At 36.8% G+C, this 19,414-nt stretch overlaps 1 protein-coding gene and 1 long non-coding RNA gene across 3 annotated transcripts; both read right to left on the bottom strand.

Moving 5' to 3' along the window:
* Positions 1 to 503: 503 nt before the first annotated feature.
* LOC140223733 (uncharacterized) lies at positions 504 to 10,308 on the bottom strand. Its single transcript, XM_072304418.1, has 3 exons — positions 10,276 to 10,308; positions 7,118 to 10,195; positions 504 to 6,110 (listed from the first exon to the last, which is right to left on the bottom strand). Exons 1-3 carry the CDS (start codon positions 10,306 to 10,308, stop codon positions 2,847 to 2,849), a joined length of 6,375 nt encoding a protein of 2,124 aa, XP_072160519.1. The 3' UTR covers positions 504 to 2,846.
* Positions 10,309 to 10,715: 407 nt separating this feature from the next.
* Positions 10,716 to 17,239, bottom strand: LOC109032852 (uncharacterized). Of its 2 annotated transcripts, none has more exons than XR_011900574.1 (6): positions 17,118 to 17,239; positions 16,827 to 16,988; positions 15,118 to 15,466; positions 13,985 to 14,146; positions 12,033 to 12,139; positions 10,716 to 11,120 (listed from the first exon to the last, which is right to left on the bottom strand). It is a non-coding gene; the product is annotated as an uncharacterized lncRNA (long non-coding RNA). The 2 variants fall into 2 exon arrangements; XR_011900575.1 differs by having other exon boundaries at positions 10,716 to 11,117.
* Between the last annotated feature and the right edge of the window lie 2,175 nt (positions 17,240 to 19,414).

Here is a 19,414-nt window from a genome sequence, read left to right as displayed (position 1 = left end):
TCCGATTTCCTGCAACTTTCCCTGACTAGTCTCCGACTTTTTTCTCTATTAATTCTGACTTCTGCTAAATGCTGATTGCGGAAATCCCAGACCTACAAAGTCCCCGAATTTTGCAAGTTGCTGTAAATTTTCTGACTTTCCCTGACTTTTCTGGATTTCTGTAAATTACTTGACGTTCCAGATTGTGTTTGAAGATCTTGTTCCTGCAACAAAAGTGAAAGAAGTTGCTATTTATCTCTGTACGGCAAATTGCCTATCTTTCACAATACAGGGAACACGCCCTGATGAGCGGTATTAATGAACCAAATTAATGTCCGAGTGTGGTTAGAAATTGCAATTTTAGTTCACTTAATCGCAACTTTACTACAATATATTCGATGCCAGTGCTACTTGGGTGGTAGCAAAAGTTCAACATTTTGGTTTTCTGTACTAAAATTGGCATTATTCTCACTATTATCGAGTAAAGCTACAAAACAAAGACTGAAAGAAGGAAAACAGACAAATATAGCAATCAATGAAAATATATTCGAACAAAAATAAAAGTTTTATAATTTCGGAACAAGCTTGATAAAATTAGAAACGTAACATGTAATTATATAAAATTCATTTTAAAAGAGTAACAAAGTGAATAAGGAGATTCAATCCGAGAATCATAAATGAAACGTTAAATAAGAAGAAAAATAAAAAACTATTAAACTATTCAGTTATGATTCTCAGATTTAAGCTTCTTAGTTTTATTCTTTGGCCATATAACTTTTCATTTGATTTTCACTTCGAAAATTCTTATTTTTATTTCTTTACTCATTTAATTACACATTCCAGCAAAATACTTTTTATGTCTTGTTGTCTGAGTTTTTTTTTTTTTTTTTTAAATAAATTGATTCCTACTTTCAAAATATTGCGGTTTTTGTTTCCTTTGACAATTTTTCACCATATTTTAGAGTCATGTTCACAGACTGCAAAGCAAACTAAAATAAATTTCCTAAATTTAACTTAGGGCCCAAATTTTGTTAGCTGACTTCGAGAGGTTTGTCTCCAGTTCCCAAGCAGCAAAGATCGAAATTGCAGTGCATGATAAACTTATTAGCACTGCATTGGAAAGATGTGTATGTTGCCTATCTACTGATTGAAGGGGCACCTGGTATAGTAATTCAATTCAATAGAATTGAAGAAGTCACAATTCTTTTCTGACACAAGGAACTCAGGTTTTTAAGTGCTCATGAACGGCATTCACTGACCAAATGATGAAAAAATTTTGTAATTTTATGGTAAAAAATAGCAATTTTATAGTATTAAATTGCAATTTTATTTCAAAACTTTCAATGCACTGTGCTACTTGGGATACTAGTGAGCCCCCTGACTGATTCTTCTGATTTCGCACAGTCATGCAGTCAAGGCAGCAGATGCTATTTTCGCAAACATCACTGTACATTTTTGAAAGCCATTAGTAGGCATAATGATGTACGTATTGTACCAGCTCATTTTATTCCTGACCGCTATAATGATTCTAGGCATGCAAATAGCACGAACGCTGGAATTTTGAACATTTTTTGAAAAGAATTTCTTAGAGTAATATCAAATACTCAGCGATTCAATTGGTAAATGCACTTCTGTCAGAAATAAAGCTTCTCTTCAAAAATGCACTCTAAATCGTTCCTCAGGGAGGCAGAAAAGCTCCTGTAGTCCGAATATTGAAACTATGTCAGCACGACAAGACAAGACAAAACCTTAACTTAACGGAGCAATATATCGCATTTTAATGTCTCATCGTGTTGCGTTAAAATTTGAGTAATCGGCCTTGTGCTTAAAGAGGCCTTTTCATAGTGTTAAAGAGTTCGCTTGGAAAAAATGATAGAATTGCATCAACTTATTCACATTTTTAAATTAAATGCTTTTTGGTTGCAAGAAAGATGAGTTCGAAATAGGGTTCAAGCGAATTTCCTAGTGCTTGACCCGTACTGTGCTTTCTTAAGTACTTCTCCTACACATATATTCGAGTTCAGGAAGCCATGATTGAAGTATTTAACCAGCTTAGAAATTATGAAACCATCTTGTGCAACAATAATAAGAGAGAAAAAAATTTTCTTAAAACCGTGAGTTTAAGAATTTCAGCAGAGTAATAACAGTAATCATTGACGAGGGTAAAAAAACCCCTTTCAGAACTTCTTTCTAGAAAATTGTACCCAGAGTTGCTAGTGATCTAAGAGCTCCCTGTTTTATAAAGATGTAAAGCACAAAAGCCACATCGAGCCATAATTTGATGTCAGCATGCAGAGAAGATCTATTTACCTAAATATAGTAACAATTTTTTTAGGTCTTTTGTAGATAGATCTGTACCAACCAGTGATGTTCAATATTAATTACACAGATGAGGAGGATATTGTATGGTGTTTACAAAAATGTATGGTGACGCATACAGATGGCTTCTTGAACCATTGCTAGAATGAGAAGAAGAGTGATCATTTCTTTTCTACGAGTCTCTGTAATCTGTCAGTTAATCGACTTAAAAAGGTGTGTTGTCCTGGCAAATTACCGTATGTTGAATACTTGAATTACCATGTTTAGTACATGTATTAGGTGGAACGTTATTGCTCACACATAAAACATGTACTTAATGCTCTGAAAAAAAATTAGGTTAATACCCATTCCCCTCGTAACCAACATAAAATGTTCAGATTCAACAAGCTTTTCATTTAAAGGTCATACAATAAAATTGCAAAACATTTGGGGATTATTGAATTCTGCTTTTAATAAAAATACCCTGGTGATCATAACATGTAAAATCCATCCAATAAATAGATTGAAAAACTGAAATTTTCAGAGGAAATCGTGAGTCTATCCTAAAATCAACCATCAAATAACCCAAAACCTAAATCTATATTATCAAGTAATTCCTGTGAATAAACAGGGGTTTGAGAATAATAACATGGGTTCGTCTGCAACGAAAGTTCTCTATCCTTGGCCTTCTTAATTTTTGAAAATTCACTGCCTGCAAATGAGTGTGCATTATTACCAATATAATCCAGTAGGGTTTGTCCGTAATAATCCTGAGCATTCGTCACAGCAAAAAATTCATCAAATTCCATTTCACGTAATCTGTTCAACAGTTCCTCCGCATTTTCTTCCACAGCTTTGAATAATTCTTCTACTAAGATTAGAATGCTGGTGACATCCTCCTTCCTTGAGAGATCGGAGGGTTTTTTATTTTCTTTGTTCCTAGCATTATACATAGCTCCATGTTTCAGTAGAGCCTTTGTCATCTCTACAGATCCATTCTGAGCAGCAATATGAAGAGCTGTGGATCCATTTTCTCCCCTAGCATTAACAAACACATTTGAACTGCCATTCTTCTTGGCATGTTTGAAGATAGTATCTGCTAATTCCGCATCACCCTTCGCAGCAGCTAAATGAAGGAGTGTGCTACCGGAATTGGTCACTTGAGCCACATTTGCACCATTTTCTAAAAGTAATGATGTTATGTCTTTAAAGTCATTACTTACAGAAAAGTATAAAGGACTGCAACCATTACTGTCGACAGCATTTAGGATACCATAATTATTTTTTAAAAGTTCACTGACAAGGTCTTTCTTCCCTTCTTTCACAGCTTCAAAAAATTCATTTGCCAGTGTCAGAATTTCTTTGATGGAATTACACTCCGCTAGATCCAAGGGTATTTTACCCTCGTTTGTCTTAGCTTCATATGCTGCCCCGCACTGAAGGAGAAGAGTTACGGTCTCTGGGTCATCTCCTTTCGCAGCATAATGCAAAGGTGTCCAGTTATTCTTACAGCAAGGATTTACATTAATTTTTTCCAAAATACGAGAGATGTGAGGATCACCACTTCTTGGAGCTCCTTTACCTCTATTGAATAGTCCAGGGAAAGGTAGGTTAGTGCTTCTTGGGGTGATTTTTTCTTGTAAAAGAAATCGTAGTATTTTTTTATTATTTTGCTTCACAGCATGATGTAGAAGAGTAAGTTGACTATCTTTTTGTTTCTGGTTGATAACTTCAGCTGTTTTAATTAAGTCTTTTATTTCTATGATGCCCTGGTTATCAATAATTGCGGTAAAAATTTGATCAACTGCGCGCAGCTTCCTGGTGAGAAAAGAATTTACGGAACCAGGATATAGATTCATCTCTTTGGGTGTCATGCTCAATTTGTTACGTACATTGAGTTTAGCTGCATTATCCAATAATACAGTTGCAACTTCAAGATTAGAGGATATTCCACAAAGGTGTAAAGGAGTATTGCCGTAGTTATCGATGGTATCAATATCAATACCGTTTTGCAAAAAAAACTCAGCCACGCCTCCTACACCCTTAAATCGGGAGGACATTATAACGTCTGCTTCAGCTGCAGTGTGTAGAACAGTTTTGCCATCCTTCGTAACTGCCTTTAGTTCTGCCCCGTTTTCTAGGAGCAGTTTTGCTACGGCTGTGTTTCGAGCAGTATGTAATGGTGTGTAACCCTCATTGTTAGATGCATTGACATTTGCACCTTTCTCAATGAGAACTTTCGCTACAAGAAAATTCTGCTCAAAATGTAGAGGTGTATCCCCTAATTCGTTTGAGGCATTAACTTCTGCCCCATGTTGTATGAGGCATTTTGCAATGGATGGGGTCTTCGCTGAGTGCAAAGGTGTATTTACTAACTTGTCCTTTGCATTGACATTTGCGCCTTTATCAATGAGGAGTTGGACTGTAGATAAATGTCTGGCCAAGTGTAAAGCAGTTCTCATTTGATCCCACTCATCTCCATGGTAGTCAATATAGCTGTTAACATCAGTTCCCATTTCTATGAGAAAATTGGCTGCCTTTAAATCATATCCACCATAACCCTCGCGCATAGCCCAATAGAGGGGAGTACCACCACGTTCATTGTTAAGAGTAGCTCCCTTTTCTATGAGGTATCTCATCACAGCAAAACTACCATGGTGTTTTACAAGTAAACATAGAGGTGTCCTTCCATCGTACTCAGTAGCATTGACATCCGCTCCATTCTCAACTAAAAATCTTATTAGTGTATCATCGGTGTCTCTCGCAGCATAGTGTAATAAAGTTCCTCCTCTGCCTCTAGCAAAGTGAACAAGCGGGTCATATGCATTTACATCCGAGCCCACAGAAATTAGAATCTTTGCAACTTCTAGTTTTTTACATTCAATAGCGTATTGAAGAGGTGTGGCATAGTGATAATTTTCACTTCTTGCATGGATATCAGCACCATTTTCTACGAGAAGTTCAGCTATTTCTGTATGCCCATGTATTGCAGCGATGTGCAAAGGCGTTTTACCATTCTTTGTTTTACATTGGATATCTGCTCCTTTCTTGATCAAGTAATCAACAACATCTAGTCTTCCTTCATCTACAGCACGATGTAAAGGATTTAATCCGCCTTCATCAGTAATTTCAATATCACCAACTCTGTCAATGATTAACTTGGATATGTTTGTATTCTTCTCCTTCAGAGCACGCTCTAAAGGTGTTTGATTAAAATGGCGAGTTTTAACATCCACTCTCTCGTCTTTCAGCAAGATTTGCACACATTCCTCTTGATTGTTTTCTATTGCAATCCAGAGTGATGTGCAGCCATTGTCATCAACAGCATTCACATCAGGTTCCTCTTCCAGTAAATTGGATAGAATTTCCGTTTGACCATACTGGGAGGCAATGTGTATTGGGGCTTTACCATTGAAATATGTGTTAATATAATGTGAGCAGCGATTATCCGCCAACAGAACTTTTACAATGTCTGTATGACCTTTTTCACATGCTATGTGTAAAGGTGTTTTACCATGGTGAAGCATATTTACATCTAAATTTGGTTGTTTCAATAGTTGTTTAACCAATGCAACGTTACCATCCTCAGCTGCTATGAAAAGAGGTGTTTTCTCATCAGGCGTCAGTGCATTAATATTAGAATTCACTTCTATGAGCTTTTTTGTTAATTCTATAGATCCTTTTTCAACTGCAATGTGCAATGACGTTTTGCCACATGAATGGAGCTCACTTACGTTAACTATCTTATTCTGCATAATGGTGCTCAGTGAAGATATGTCATTGCTTTCTACAGCAGCAAATAAGGGAGAGTCAGAAATAGACATTATGATAAATTGCGTTTACAAGTAATACGTTGAATGCAAATTTTAGATATTAAATGTGTGAATTCTCACACAAGGGCAGAGCCTAGGAGAGTTATTTAAACCTCGAAAAGAGCTCCGATTAGAAAATGATAATTTAATGGATACAGAGGACCAATTAACACAAAATTATGAACTCTTATATCATCAGGTTACACTGATAAAACCCTAAGCTATCAGAGGCTATAAAATAAAATTGATACAGCTTATTTTATGATGTGAGTTCAGTTGTTCTTTTTTATAAATTTTAGAACAACTAAACCTCAGAGAGAAAAAAGAAAACGATCACATTCCAGATGTGCTGGTACCTCTACAATTAATTCTGAAGCCCAATATATTGGAAATTATGCCAGAGTGAGAGTTTTCTGTTGAACTGCGGCAGGCTCAGTTGTTCTTCTGAAACAAAATAACATTGCACTTGATAATATAATTGTGTCCTTCTATTCCTGTACGAGCACTCGGCTAAAGATCGTTGTTCTCTATGGTACGATTTTGGTTGTCAATTGGACTATATTTTGCAATTAGGACTATAATATCTGGCCCATCTGTATGAACACTCGTGTGCATAGGGAAATTATTGGTATGTTCATTGTTTACAAACTTAGCCGGCTATGGTAGTTCCAAATTGTGAGATGCAGTCCAATTTCTCAGTAGATTAAATGAACTTCGAGTTTTCTGAACGAATCATCAGTGGTTACAACAGAGAGAATAACCCACTGACATGGGTTGTTCTGTATATTCTGTAATCTGTCTGTGAATCAGTTTGTTTTGAACAATTGATGATGCGTTCAAGATAAACAAAATGCTTTTAGTTCACGAATGAATAGTAACCAAAAATCTCATCTCGGTTCATTAAATTTTTTAAAAATAAAATCATGGCTTCGATGAAAAAAGTTGGTAGAAGAAGGTGGTTGCTGGGTGAATGCAGAGGACCTTTTCCTTAATCAAATAATCCAAAACCTAAATCTATATCATCAAGTTCTTCTTGTGAAAAAAACAGGGGTTTGAGAATGACGACATGGGTTCGTCTGCAACAAAAGTTCTCTGTCCTTGGACGTCTTAATTTTTGAAAATTCACTGCCTGCAATGAAATCCGGTAGGGTTTGTCCGTAATTATCTTGAGCATTCGTCACAGAGAAAAATTCATCAAATTCCATTTCACGTAATCTGTTCAACAGTTCCTCCGCATTTTCTTCCACAGCTTTGAATGATTCTTCTACTAAGTTTAGAATGCTGGTGACATCCTCCTTCCTTGAGAGATCGGAGGGTTTTTTATTTTCTTTGTTCCTAGCATTATACATAGCTCCATGTTTCAGTAGAGCCTTTGTCATCTCTACAGATCCATTCTGAGCAGCAATATGAAGAGCTGTGGTTCCATTTTCTTCCTTAGCATTAACAAAAACATTTGAACTGCCATTCTTCTTGGCATGTTTGAAGATAGTATCTGCTAATTCCGCATCACCCTTCGCAGCAGCTAAATGAAAGAGTGTGCTACCGGAATTGGTCACTTGAGCCACATTTGCACCATTTTCTAAAAGTAGTGATGTTATGTCTTTAAAGTCATTACTTACAGCAAAGTATAAAGGACTGCAACCATTACTGTCGACAGCATTTACGATACCATAATTCTTTTTTAAAAGTTCACTGACAAGGTCTTTTTTCCCTTTTTTCACAGCTTCAAAAAGTTCGCCTACCATTGTCAAAATTTCTCTGATGGAGTTACACTCCGCTAGATCAAAGGGTGTCTTACCCTCGTTTGTCTTAGCTTCATATGCTGCCCCACATTGAAGGAGTAGTGTTACGCTCTCTGGGTCATCTCCTTTCGCAGCATAATGCAAAGGTGTCCAGTTATTCTTACAGCAAGGATTCACATTAATTTTTTCCAAAATACGAGAGATGTGAGGATCACCACTTCTTGGAGCTCCTTTACCTCTGTTGAACAGTCCAGGGAAAGTTAGGTAAGGGCTTCTTGGGGTAATTTTTTCTTGTAAAAGAAATCGTAGTATTTTTTTATTATTTTGCTTCACAGCATGATGTAGAAGAGTAAGTTGACTATTTTCTTGTTTAAGGTTGATAACTTCAGCTGTTTTAAGTAAGCATTTCACTTTTTCAATGCCCTCATTATCAATAATTGCGGTAAAAATTTGATCAACTGCACTCAGCTTCCTGCTGAGAAAAGAATTTACTGAGTCAGGATATCGATTCATCTCTATGGGTCTCTTGTTCGATTTGTTATGTACATTGATTTTAGCTCCATTATCCAATAATACAGTTGCAACTTGAAGATTAGAGGATATTCCACAAAGGTGTAAAGGAGTATTGCCGAAGTTATCAACGGAATCAACATCAATACCGTTTTGCACAAAAAACTCGGCCACGCCTGCTACACCCTTAAATCGGGAGGACATTATAACGTCTGCTTCAGCTGCAGTGTGTAAAACAGTTTTGCCATCCTTCGTGACTGCCTTTAGTTCTGCCCCGTTTTCTAGGAGCAGTTTTGCTACGGCTGTATTTCGAGCAGTATGTAATGGTGTGTAACCCTCGTTGTTAGATGCATTGACATTTGCACCTTTTTCGATGAGAACTTTCGCTACATGAAAATTCTGCACAAAATGTAGAGGTGTATCCCCTGATTCGTTTGAGGCATTAACTTCTGCTCCATGTTGTATGAGGCATCTTGCAATGGATGGGGTCTTCGCCGAGTGCAAAGGTGTATTTAGTAACTTGTCCTTTGCATTGACATTTGCGCCTTTATCAATGAGGAGTTTGACTGTAGATAAATGTCTGGCCAAGTGTAAAGCAGTTCTCATTTGATCCCTCTCATCTCCATGGTAGTCAATACAGCTGTTAACATCGGTTCCCATTCCTATGAGAAAATCGGCTGCCTTTGAATCATGTCCACCAAAATCCGCGTACATTGCCCAATAGAGGGGAGTACCACCTCGAGCATTGTTGAGAGTAGCTCCCTTTTCAATAAGGTACCTCATTGTATCAAAAGAACCATCATGCTTCGCTAGCAAACACAGGGGTGTTCTTCCATCATTTTCGGTGGCATTTACATCCGCTCCATTCTCAACTAAAAATCTTATTAGTTTATCATCGGTGTCTCTCGCAGCATAGTGTAATAAAGTTCCTCCTCTGTCTCTCGCATAGTGAGCACGGGGGTCATACGCATTTACGTCCGAGCCCACAGAAATTAGAAACTTTGCAACTTCTAGATTTTCACATTTAATAGCATATTGGAGAGGTGTGGCGTTGTGATAATTTTCACTTCTTGCATGGATATCAGCACCATTTTTTACGAGGAGTTCAGCTATTTCTGTATGCCCATGTTTTGCAGCGATGTGCAAAGGCGTGTTACCATTCTTTGTTTTACATTGGATATTTGCTCCTTTCTTGATTATGTAATCAACGACATCTAGCATTCCTTCATCTACAGCACGATGTAAAGGATTTAGTCCGCCTTCATCAGTAATTTCAATATCACCAACTCTATCAATGATTAACTTGGATATGTTTGTATTCTTCTCTTTCAGAGCACGCTCTAAAGGTGTTTGATTAAAATGACGGGTTTTAACATCGACTCTCTCATCTTTGAGCAAGATTTGCACACATTTCTCTTGATTGTTTTCTATCGCAATCCAGAGTGATGTGCAGCCATTGTCATCAACAGCATTCACATCAGGTTCCTCTTCCAGTAAATTGGATAGGATTTCCGTTTGACCATACTGGGAGGCAATGTGTATTGGGGCTTTACCATTGAAATATGTGTTAATATAATGTGAGCAGCGATTATCCGCCAACAGAACTTTTACAATGTCTGTATGACCTTTTTCACATGCTATGTGTAAAGGTGTTTTGCCATGATGAAGCCTATTTACATCTAAATTTGGTTGTTCCAATAGTAGTTTAACCAATGCAACATTACCATCCTCAGCTGCTATGAAAAGAGGTGTTTTCTCATCAGGCGTCAGTGCATTAATATTAGAATTCACTTCTATGAGCTTTTTTGTTAATTCTACAGATCCTTTTTCAACTGAATGTGCAATGACGTTTTGCTACATGAATTGAGCTCATTCATGTTAACTATCTTATTTTGCATAATGGTGCTCAGTGAAGATATGTCATTGCTTTCTACAGCAGCAAATAAGGAAGAGTCGGAATTAGACATTATGATAAATTGTATGGACAAGTAATATGTTGAATGCAAATTTTAGATATTAAATGCATAAAAAATTCTCACAAAAGGGCAGAGCCTAGGAGAGTTATTTAAACCTCAAGAAGAGCTCCGATTAGAAAATGATAATTTAATGAGTACAGAGGACCAATTAACAGATAATCATGAACTCTCACGTCATCAGGTTACACTAATAAAACCCTGAGCTTTCAGAAGCTATAAAATTAAATTGATACAGCTTAGTCTATGATGTGAGTTTTGTTGTTCTTTTTTATGAATTTCAGAACAACTAACTCTCAAAGAGAAATTTCAGATGTGCTGGTACCTCTACAATTAATTCTGAAGCCCGATATTTTAGAAATTGCTGCTGAACTGTGGCGGGGTCAGTTGTTCTTCTGGAACAAAATAAAATTGCATTTGATAATAGAATTGTGTCCTACTATTTCCGTATGAGCACTTGGCTTTAAATTGTTGTTCTCACGTCCTAAGTTATGAGGAATAGAGGTAAACACAAAATTTCAACCTAAAGAGATGCTAATTTTTCAATAACGAAAATGAAGACTTGAGCTTCCACACCTATCGTCAAGTTACATAAATACAGCCTTGAAAAATGGAAATCCGTGAATTAATAAGATCTATTCTTTCCCACACAGAAATTTAGGAGCTGCTCTGTGTGAAGAGAGGAAGGCAATTTTTACATTTTAAAAAGGCTTGTACCTCTATAGGTAGTTAAGAAGTGAGTTATGCTTGGAGTTAAATCAAAAAATAAGCTTGGGGGTTGAAAAGTAGCAAAAGTAGGTGTTCTTCTGGAACAAAACAAAATTAATTTTTACAATATGATGTTTTAATTTCAATATTGAGGGAGCTTTTGGCTAGAGATTGTGTGAAAAATTAGGAAATTGCTTGGACGAAAAACAATCAAGCTGTACTGAGTGACTCAAATTAAGAAAAAAAAAAAAAAATCGCATAAAATTACAATGCCTCACAATGAGTCAACTTTAAAGAGAGAAACACAGAAGAAATGCGATTTTTCTCAATTGAGACTCGTCTTCTTCATGCACAATCATGTCGGTTTCAGGGGAGAACCAACGTATGATCATTAACAACCCTCTTGTTTTAATAAGGGCTGCCGTAGAATTTAGGAAATGAAATTCCCTGACATTTGAAGGATACTTAAACATTCATGATTTGAAATAGTATTCAAATAGTTTTGAATGATTTCGCATTTGTTGTTCATGCACATTCTAAAATGCAAATGAAGGTGCTTCAACATTTTTCCTTTACATTTCTCGGTTTTCTTTGAATTTTTAAAATTCCAAGACATTTCTTGAATTCGCTCTTCTCCCCAACTGTGGCAACCCTGGTTTAAATAGATTCGATGAAAATAATGTATCACAAATTGGCCAAAATGTCCCACTTCCCAAAAATTAAAATCTCTGAAACTTAAACAAATCAAAATTCTGTTCTTCTATAGGCATTTCAAAGCTCTGAGATTCGCTCAAGATATATTAAATAGAGCTTTAAACTAATCATACGTCTGCATGACAATGACAAGGAGCCTATTGATAAAAACGAAGTTGCAAGGAACCAAAGTGATACAATTTTTTTTTTAGTCGAATAATGATCCACATCCAATGTCTATATCTTCAAAGCTCACAACCCAGCTTTTAAGGCAGGGATGGGTTCTAGACTAAAAGAAAAAAGTAGTGGTGACTTACATTCAATAAACTAGTTTAGAACTAGATTAAAGTTGGTGGGCTTAGTTCAAACAGTTGATGACTAAACAGAGATCTGAAGATCAACTTCAAGTAGATAGTACAATCTTCTGGAACAAAATAAAAGAAAGCAAATAGGGTTGATTCAAAAAATGAGCAAAGTATACCATAACATGAAACGATAAAATGAGCAAATAAATTGTGTTTTGTTTTGGGATTGTTGAGACTACAACGGTTGCCATAATTTCTTCATCTTTGAATTCCAGGAATTTTCTCTAATTTTTATTGCTATTCCCTAACAAACGAATAAAACTTCCACTTTTATTTTTTCCTCTTCAATTACACTCACTTCTGCTAAACGCAAACACATTGAATTCTCTGTCTTTTCCTGGTTGCTGCAAATTCCCTGACTTTCCAATTTTCCAGGCTGCCCGCAACCTTTGACTACTGATTTTACTTGAACACAGAAAGTTGAAATGATATCAAGGTAGATTTACAAAGGTATGGAAAAGTTGAAAATTTCCCATGAGCCTCAGTACGTGTCACATGACTACGTGACGTAGGTTAAGGGGCCCGTTTTTTAATTAAATTACAATCAAATTAACATTCAAACGTTTGTGCGTTTAAACGTTAAAATTAATATCGCATTATCAAAATTGTGCAAAAAATCCCACAAAATTTTGACAAATGATAAACCGAACATAATAAATCAAAATAATCAAAACATTCAAAATGGCTGACGTTAAGGGGCCGCTGGAGCATAGAGTACATAGAGTCGTAATGTAAATGGGAGAGCTGGCGCCATGTTCTGCTCGACGAGTTCCGAGCCCGGTGTGCGCCGAGTTCGGGTCACTTTTTCGATACAAGTTCGATCCAAGATGGCGGTGCGGAATACGTGGTGATCCCTATCTTCTTTGTTTACATCGAATGACCGGGTACCCGTGATTCGCAAACAATCGATTATGTATCGAAAAAGTGACCCGGCGTCACACAGGAGTCTCGGAATTCGGGACCTGGAAAATGCTTAAAAGTGGCGCCAGCTCACCCAATTACATTACGACTCTATGTACTCTATGCGCTGGAGAGCCAATCAGAGGCCAGTTGTTAAGTTCTGTCCATACCTGTGTAAATCTACCTTGAAATGATATAGGGAAAAATGGAAAGAAGCAAGAGATAGCAAACACTCACCTCGGCGTTTTCTGACACAAAGGATTGGTTTATAGAGAAATGACAGTGGGGCTGAACTGTGGAGTGTGGACTCTCTCATAGCAAGCATAAGAATTATCGAGTCGATTTTGACTAAAAATAAAGTTACTAAATAATGGACAACTAGACAAGGTACGAATCTAAGCATTCTGATACATATCTTTAACTAGAATTCCACGTAGAACACAGTTCTTGCATTGAAAATTACTGAAATCAACTCCTAACTGAGATATTAACGTTTTTACTTTACATTGACCGAGGGAAATTTGAATCGCCCAGTCACAAAAAACGCAATACTTTGCTTGAGCCAAATTGCGCACTGAAACAATAGTGGCGGGCTTTTTAATTGAACAATGTTACTTTTCCGCTTTGTATCCTTCAAAGTATTACCAACCTACAACAGGTAAGCCAAAGCACTGAAATCGAGATGCTATCTTTCTATATTGCGGAGACTTCTCTGGCAACTTTTAGTGCACGATTCGACGAAAGTAGAAAATTACGTTTCTATGAACAGAAGGATTGAATTCATGCATCAAGAAACATTAAATTTCTTGGTAGTTGATGTCAGTAATTTTTGTTGCGAGAATCAAGTTCTACATGAAGTTTTTGTTATGAAACATGTATCAGAATGCTTTACTTCGTACCTTGTCTAGGGGTTCATTATTCTTCAGTCTTATGGGCTGAGTATCTCTTAAAATTTTCTAAAGATATATTATCTAACTTCACGGTAAAAATAGTAGTAAACTTACATATTGTTGGCAATTTTGGAGCCTTTTTGTGAAGAAACCAAGATGAGACGAGTGCACAAGTTTATATGATAGCAAAAATCAGTCTTCAACCATCCTCAGTTCTCCTTAGGCTGTACAAAGTATTTTTTGTCTGTTTCTGACAGTTCAGAAACCCCACAACACCTAAAAAATAAGACATGCATGAGGCTCATGTGGTCCAAGAGGAATCTCGTTTAGACGAAAAAAAAAAATCTAGCTTGATGAATAATTTCTGAACACAAGAACTACAAGAGTTGTGACGAGAGATGCCAGAAGGGCGTAAGTTCAAAAACCCATGAGCCTGGTATCATTTACACAATCAGAATTAATTGGATATTTTAAAATACAAAAAAGGCAGAGTTCCAGATTCCACTTCCTAGGGAATTAAAGAAAAAGAAGTCATCATCAGGAATTTGAAAATTAAAGGAAAATAGAGGGTTTGAACTTAGAAGGCTCATTAAAAAGAAGGAGGGCAAGCTAAATCCTTAATGGATTTTAGGAATGTGACTTGTAAACACCAGAAAATAGTCTTAGTGTAACCAAAATACTTTGAGTACGTCTCACCATTAAATAGATTGCATTTAACAGAAAGGAACCGATGTGATAACGGTGTTTCTTAAGCAGGCATCTTCTTCTTTACCTCAAAAATACTAAAAACATGTCAAGTCATAGAATTTACACAGGCAGTTCCCTTTAAATTTCAAAATTTTTTGGTAGAAAACAAAAACTATTCTTGCCATTCTAGGAAATTTTTAACATGAAGCTGAAAAATAAATGGTGTTTTGCCATCCTTGCCCCCTCCCCCTTCAGAGGGTTTCGTATTTTGTGAAAGTTAAGAAATAGTTGGTTTCTGCAGAAATTTGTACGCAATTTGAAATTAAAGTAACACAAATAGGTATCTTTATCAGTGAGTCATTACGACTTGTTGAACTTGTTTTGAATCGTTTACTACAACTACAAAATAGGTCTTTCATGCAATTTGTCCTTTTAAACGCATTACAGATAAATTAAATACCTCTTACAATTAGACTAAACAGCCATAAATGTTACTATGTACTTAATAATGTTGGCTAATAAAGTAAATACATGATTAAAAAATAAATAGGCATACTTACTTAAAAACCAACCTTTAAATGATAATTGTGGGCAGATATTTAGATTAAAGAAAATCTAAGAAGAGATTGTGTACAACAATTTATGTTACAAGGTGGAGAAATGGTGCTGGGTCCAACAATTTATGTAGTTATGGGTTTACAGTCTACTCCTGCCAAAGTTTGAAATTTCCAGGGGGGGAAAAAAACGAAAAAATTTTATGGATTAAAGCAGTCAATGGCACAAGTAAGTGTACCTAAGACAATACTAAGTGACTCCTATGATTGAAGAAGATATGGCCAGGACGTAGACTTGAATTACATTGAGTGCCTCCTAGTTAAGTGGGGTCGCTGATTCACTTAGATTACACAACTGCAGGCAATGAAGCAAAAACAGAGGCAAAGATTACTCATCACTTCAAGAAGAAGAAGAAGTACTGAAGATAAGCAGCACCAAGCCCATAGACTTAAGTGTGCGCACATATATCATATCTTTCCACTCGATGATGCATTTTTCAGATGACGACAGCATTCTGCAGGGCTTATCTAAACGGCAGTTCTGAGTATTGAAAACAGGAATGAGAAGGGGCATTCCAAAATTGAGACACAAACCTAACTTGAAAAGTCCTGGTAGCAAGACATGGAACTTGCCCACATTTTATGCATATTGTAGAGTGGAAGTGCGACCTTACCGACTCAAGTTGAAAGGGGTTTTAACATGTTTGCAGTCAAGCAAACATCAGCTTTAAGAGAGGGGGCCCAACATGTATCATATCAGCCTAACGTTGGGCACTGAGTTAGTACTGAACTACTGAAAGCAGTAAATGGGCCTCTAAGCAAGGTACAAATTAAAACAGTATGTAACATTTTTTCCCTTCAAAATTGAGCGAGAAAAATGAAACGGACAACAGGAAGTCGGAAAATCAATTTTTGAACACAATATGAATGTTTACAATTGGACCGCGTTAAACAAAAAGGAATCAAGCCACATCAGCTGTTGCCAAATTTAATTGGGCAATTTAATTTTTTACATGGTAACGGTTGTGCGGATTTTCGTGATTTCGGAATTTCAGTGAAAATTCTCCATGGTGCGAAGCAAATTCCATAAAATTTTCAAAGAAATCCGAACAAACGTTCTCTTGTAAAAAATTAATTACCCAGTTAAACTTGGTAATAGCTGATGTGGCTCGGTTCCTTTCTGTTAAACTCGGTCCAATTGAGATTGGACAAGTGGCAAAAATACAAATTAGGTACATCACTCATATCATGTAATTTTCACTTTATCTGTGTTAGAATTACTTGTTAATATCTCTTTCAAAATTTGATTTTTCAACATTCCATTGTGTGAATCGTTTCCTACATACAATTTTAGAGAGAAATGAACTGCCATTAATTTCGAGTGTTCAGACCTTGTGACACAGTGTAACACAGCAACTACTTCACTGGTTCGACATCACAAGACTGAGTAGTCGCAGCCTCTCCATTCTTATAGGCAATATGCTGACGTGCCAACTTCAAAGAGTGAGAAATTTGTGGGGTTCGGTACATAGGGACAAGCTTACTAAGAGCCAAGCTGTTGGGAGTGTTTGTGTCGATCATGACTGAGCAAGTACCTACTAAGGATGGTATTTGAGGTTTCTTGCATATCAGTTTCATACGCTAATTTCTAAATGATTCATGTCATTGATCTTTACGCGATTACATCTATTGTTAAAATGTCAAGACATACTTACGAGTTTGCGTCTACAGAAGATTCTTTCCACTCAGGAAACCACGTGGATGAGAAATGAGTTGATGAAATGGATTGCACAACGTGTCAAACAATCGCCAAGGAGTGCAAAGACGAATCTAATTCCTCAGGGATTTACAGGATGGGTATGCCAAGGCAGGAGAAACTAGAATTGAAACCAATTGAAACAGCACTAGAGTTTGAACAGTAATACAATTTGTTTCTAATACTATCTCAAAATATACGCATCAAAACTATCTAAGAGAACAAAATGTGAGACGAGGTACGAACTTACGAGGTAAAAAATTCGGAGAAGTAGGTTGGGCTGAGTGAAGCTATTTAATATTCTTCTATGTCATTAGAGGATATTGTTCATTATCACCTATTTCAGTTTCACCATGCTTTGTTTACATTGCACAACGTGATGATAATTTTTTTTTTGCCGGTTGTCTGATGGCGCTGCATCGGCGGCCGCATGAACTAAATTTAGGCGCCAATTCTGAAGGCGCGAAATTTTAAATTGACGGACTGTCCAAATGAGCGCGCCACCCCTTCCCCTCTCCCCCGCGACTGGCACTTGCCGCCGAAAAACCGCTCAGAAATGCTCGGGAACAAAATTTGAATCACTACAGGGAACATTTTTCATCGTCAATTACAGGGCTTTATTCAGTACAATTTTTAATTACTTTTTTTTTTTTTTTTTTTTTTTTTTTTGAAAGTAATAATATTTTTAATGAAATATTCACGAATTGGAACTAGCAGAGACAGCTGGTGCTAGCCCGAAGGCCTATTTGAGTACATTCTAATTTTGAGGAAAGCAAAATAGTAATATAATAATAGCCCAAAAGATGATTTTAAATACTGTGGGTGTCACATTAGATTATACACATAGATTACAGGTTTATAATATCTTCAAAAATTGCAAGATAAAATGATCTGAATTAAATAATTGATCTTAATCTAAAGCTGCGATGGTGTCCCGGAATCACCTGATTGTAAAAATCTAATGACGTAGTACTTTGCTGTACCTTTCAAAGCGAGAATAATTTTGTTATGCAATGTAAGAGAAAACTATTCTCTTCGGAGTGACAAGAATTTTCTCTAGAGAGAATATTTAAACGCGGCACAACGATTTTCTGCGGAGAAACTAAAAAACTATTTTCTCGAGAGAGAAAACTATTTTCTCCGGAGAGACACCTATTCTCTCCAAAGGGACAAGAATTTTCTCCAGATAGAATATTTTCTCGGGAGGGACAACTATTTCCTCCGTAGTGATATCTATTCTCTACGGAAAGTTACCTCTGCTGAGAAAATGGTTTTCCCTCCTGAGAAAATAGTTTACCATCCCCAGAAAATAGTTTTCTCCCTCGAGGGAATAGTTGTCTCTCCCGAGAAAATAGTTTTCCCTCCCGAGAAAACAGTTTTCCCTCCCGAAAAATTAGACTTCTCTGCCCAAGGAATAGTTTTTTCTCCCCAGGGAATCGTCCCCCCCCCCCCCGAGAAAATAATTTTCTCTTGCTTCGAAACGTACAGGAAAGTACTGCTTTTTTAAATTTTTACAATTTTTTATTGTTTTATCCAACTGAGGAAGGCTGACTTTTCAGCCGAAACGTTTCGGTGATATTTACGCGAAGGTTAGCCTTGTTACCAGCTATGTAATTTGTTTTATTATTGTATAACTTGTCATGGGCTGCGGAGCATCAATCATATCTCAAGTTTTAGTTAATCTTGAAACTTTTTTCCAGAATCCCCCATAAAATACAACTCTCTATTGGTAATAATATTAATTAAAGAGATCATCTTGAGATCAAGGTTTTCAGTGTGTTTTATACGGTAGTTTTCAATTCGCCTTCAACTGCGTCCGCAGCAATTGTTGTTTCGAATATGTTGTGCGTGCTGATTATAGCTCAGTACATACTCGACTCTTTGAAGGCGTTTTTTGTGCACAAGTAACGCAGTCTGTCGGAGAACGAACAAAGTAGAGATTGAACGAATCGATGAATCTCTACTTTGTTCGTTCTCCGACAGACTGCGCTACTTGTGCACAAAAAACGCCTTCAAAGAGTCGAGTATGTACTGAGCTATAATCAGCACGCACAACATATTCGTAACAACAATTGCTGCAGACGCAGCAGAAGGCGAATTTTTCAGTTAAAAAAAAAGAGTATGATAAGTGATAAGTTCGTATGTAACGAAAGGGTACGTATTCGATCGAAATGAATCGGACGAAAAATAAAAACGTGAACCGATCAACACAGAATCCAAGGACAAATAAGTAAAAAAGCTGATCAAACTCAGTAGAAAACTTGCATTCATTATGAAAATTTCAAATTGCGGTACCTCGAAATTAGGATCAGCCAAGATTTTGATTTTCCGCGATTTTAAGTCCACTTGCACCATAGAGTCACCCCTTGCGAACCGTTTTCGGTACATTTTTGTCGCATTTTTTGTGTTCGGGTTTTATCAAGTCGTTCCAGGATGTTCTTAGTGAAGCGTACCTTGAGCACAGCTACTTGGCTGATTCCTCGTGAACCTGTCCTGCGAAAGCATGGAATACAGCGCGACTACACGATGTGCGTCACGGCGCCGCGA

The sequence above is a fragment of the Bemisia tabaci genome, chromosome 9 (genome assembly GCF_918797505.1).
Source record: "Bemisia tabaci chromosome 9, PGI_BMITA_v3".
NCBI lineage: Eukaryota > Metazoa > Arthropoda > Insecta > Hemiptera > Aleyrodidae > Bemisia > Bemisia tabaci.
This window is presented reverse-complemented; position numbering and strand designations above follow the sequence as displayed.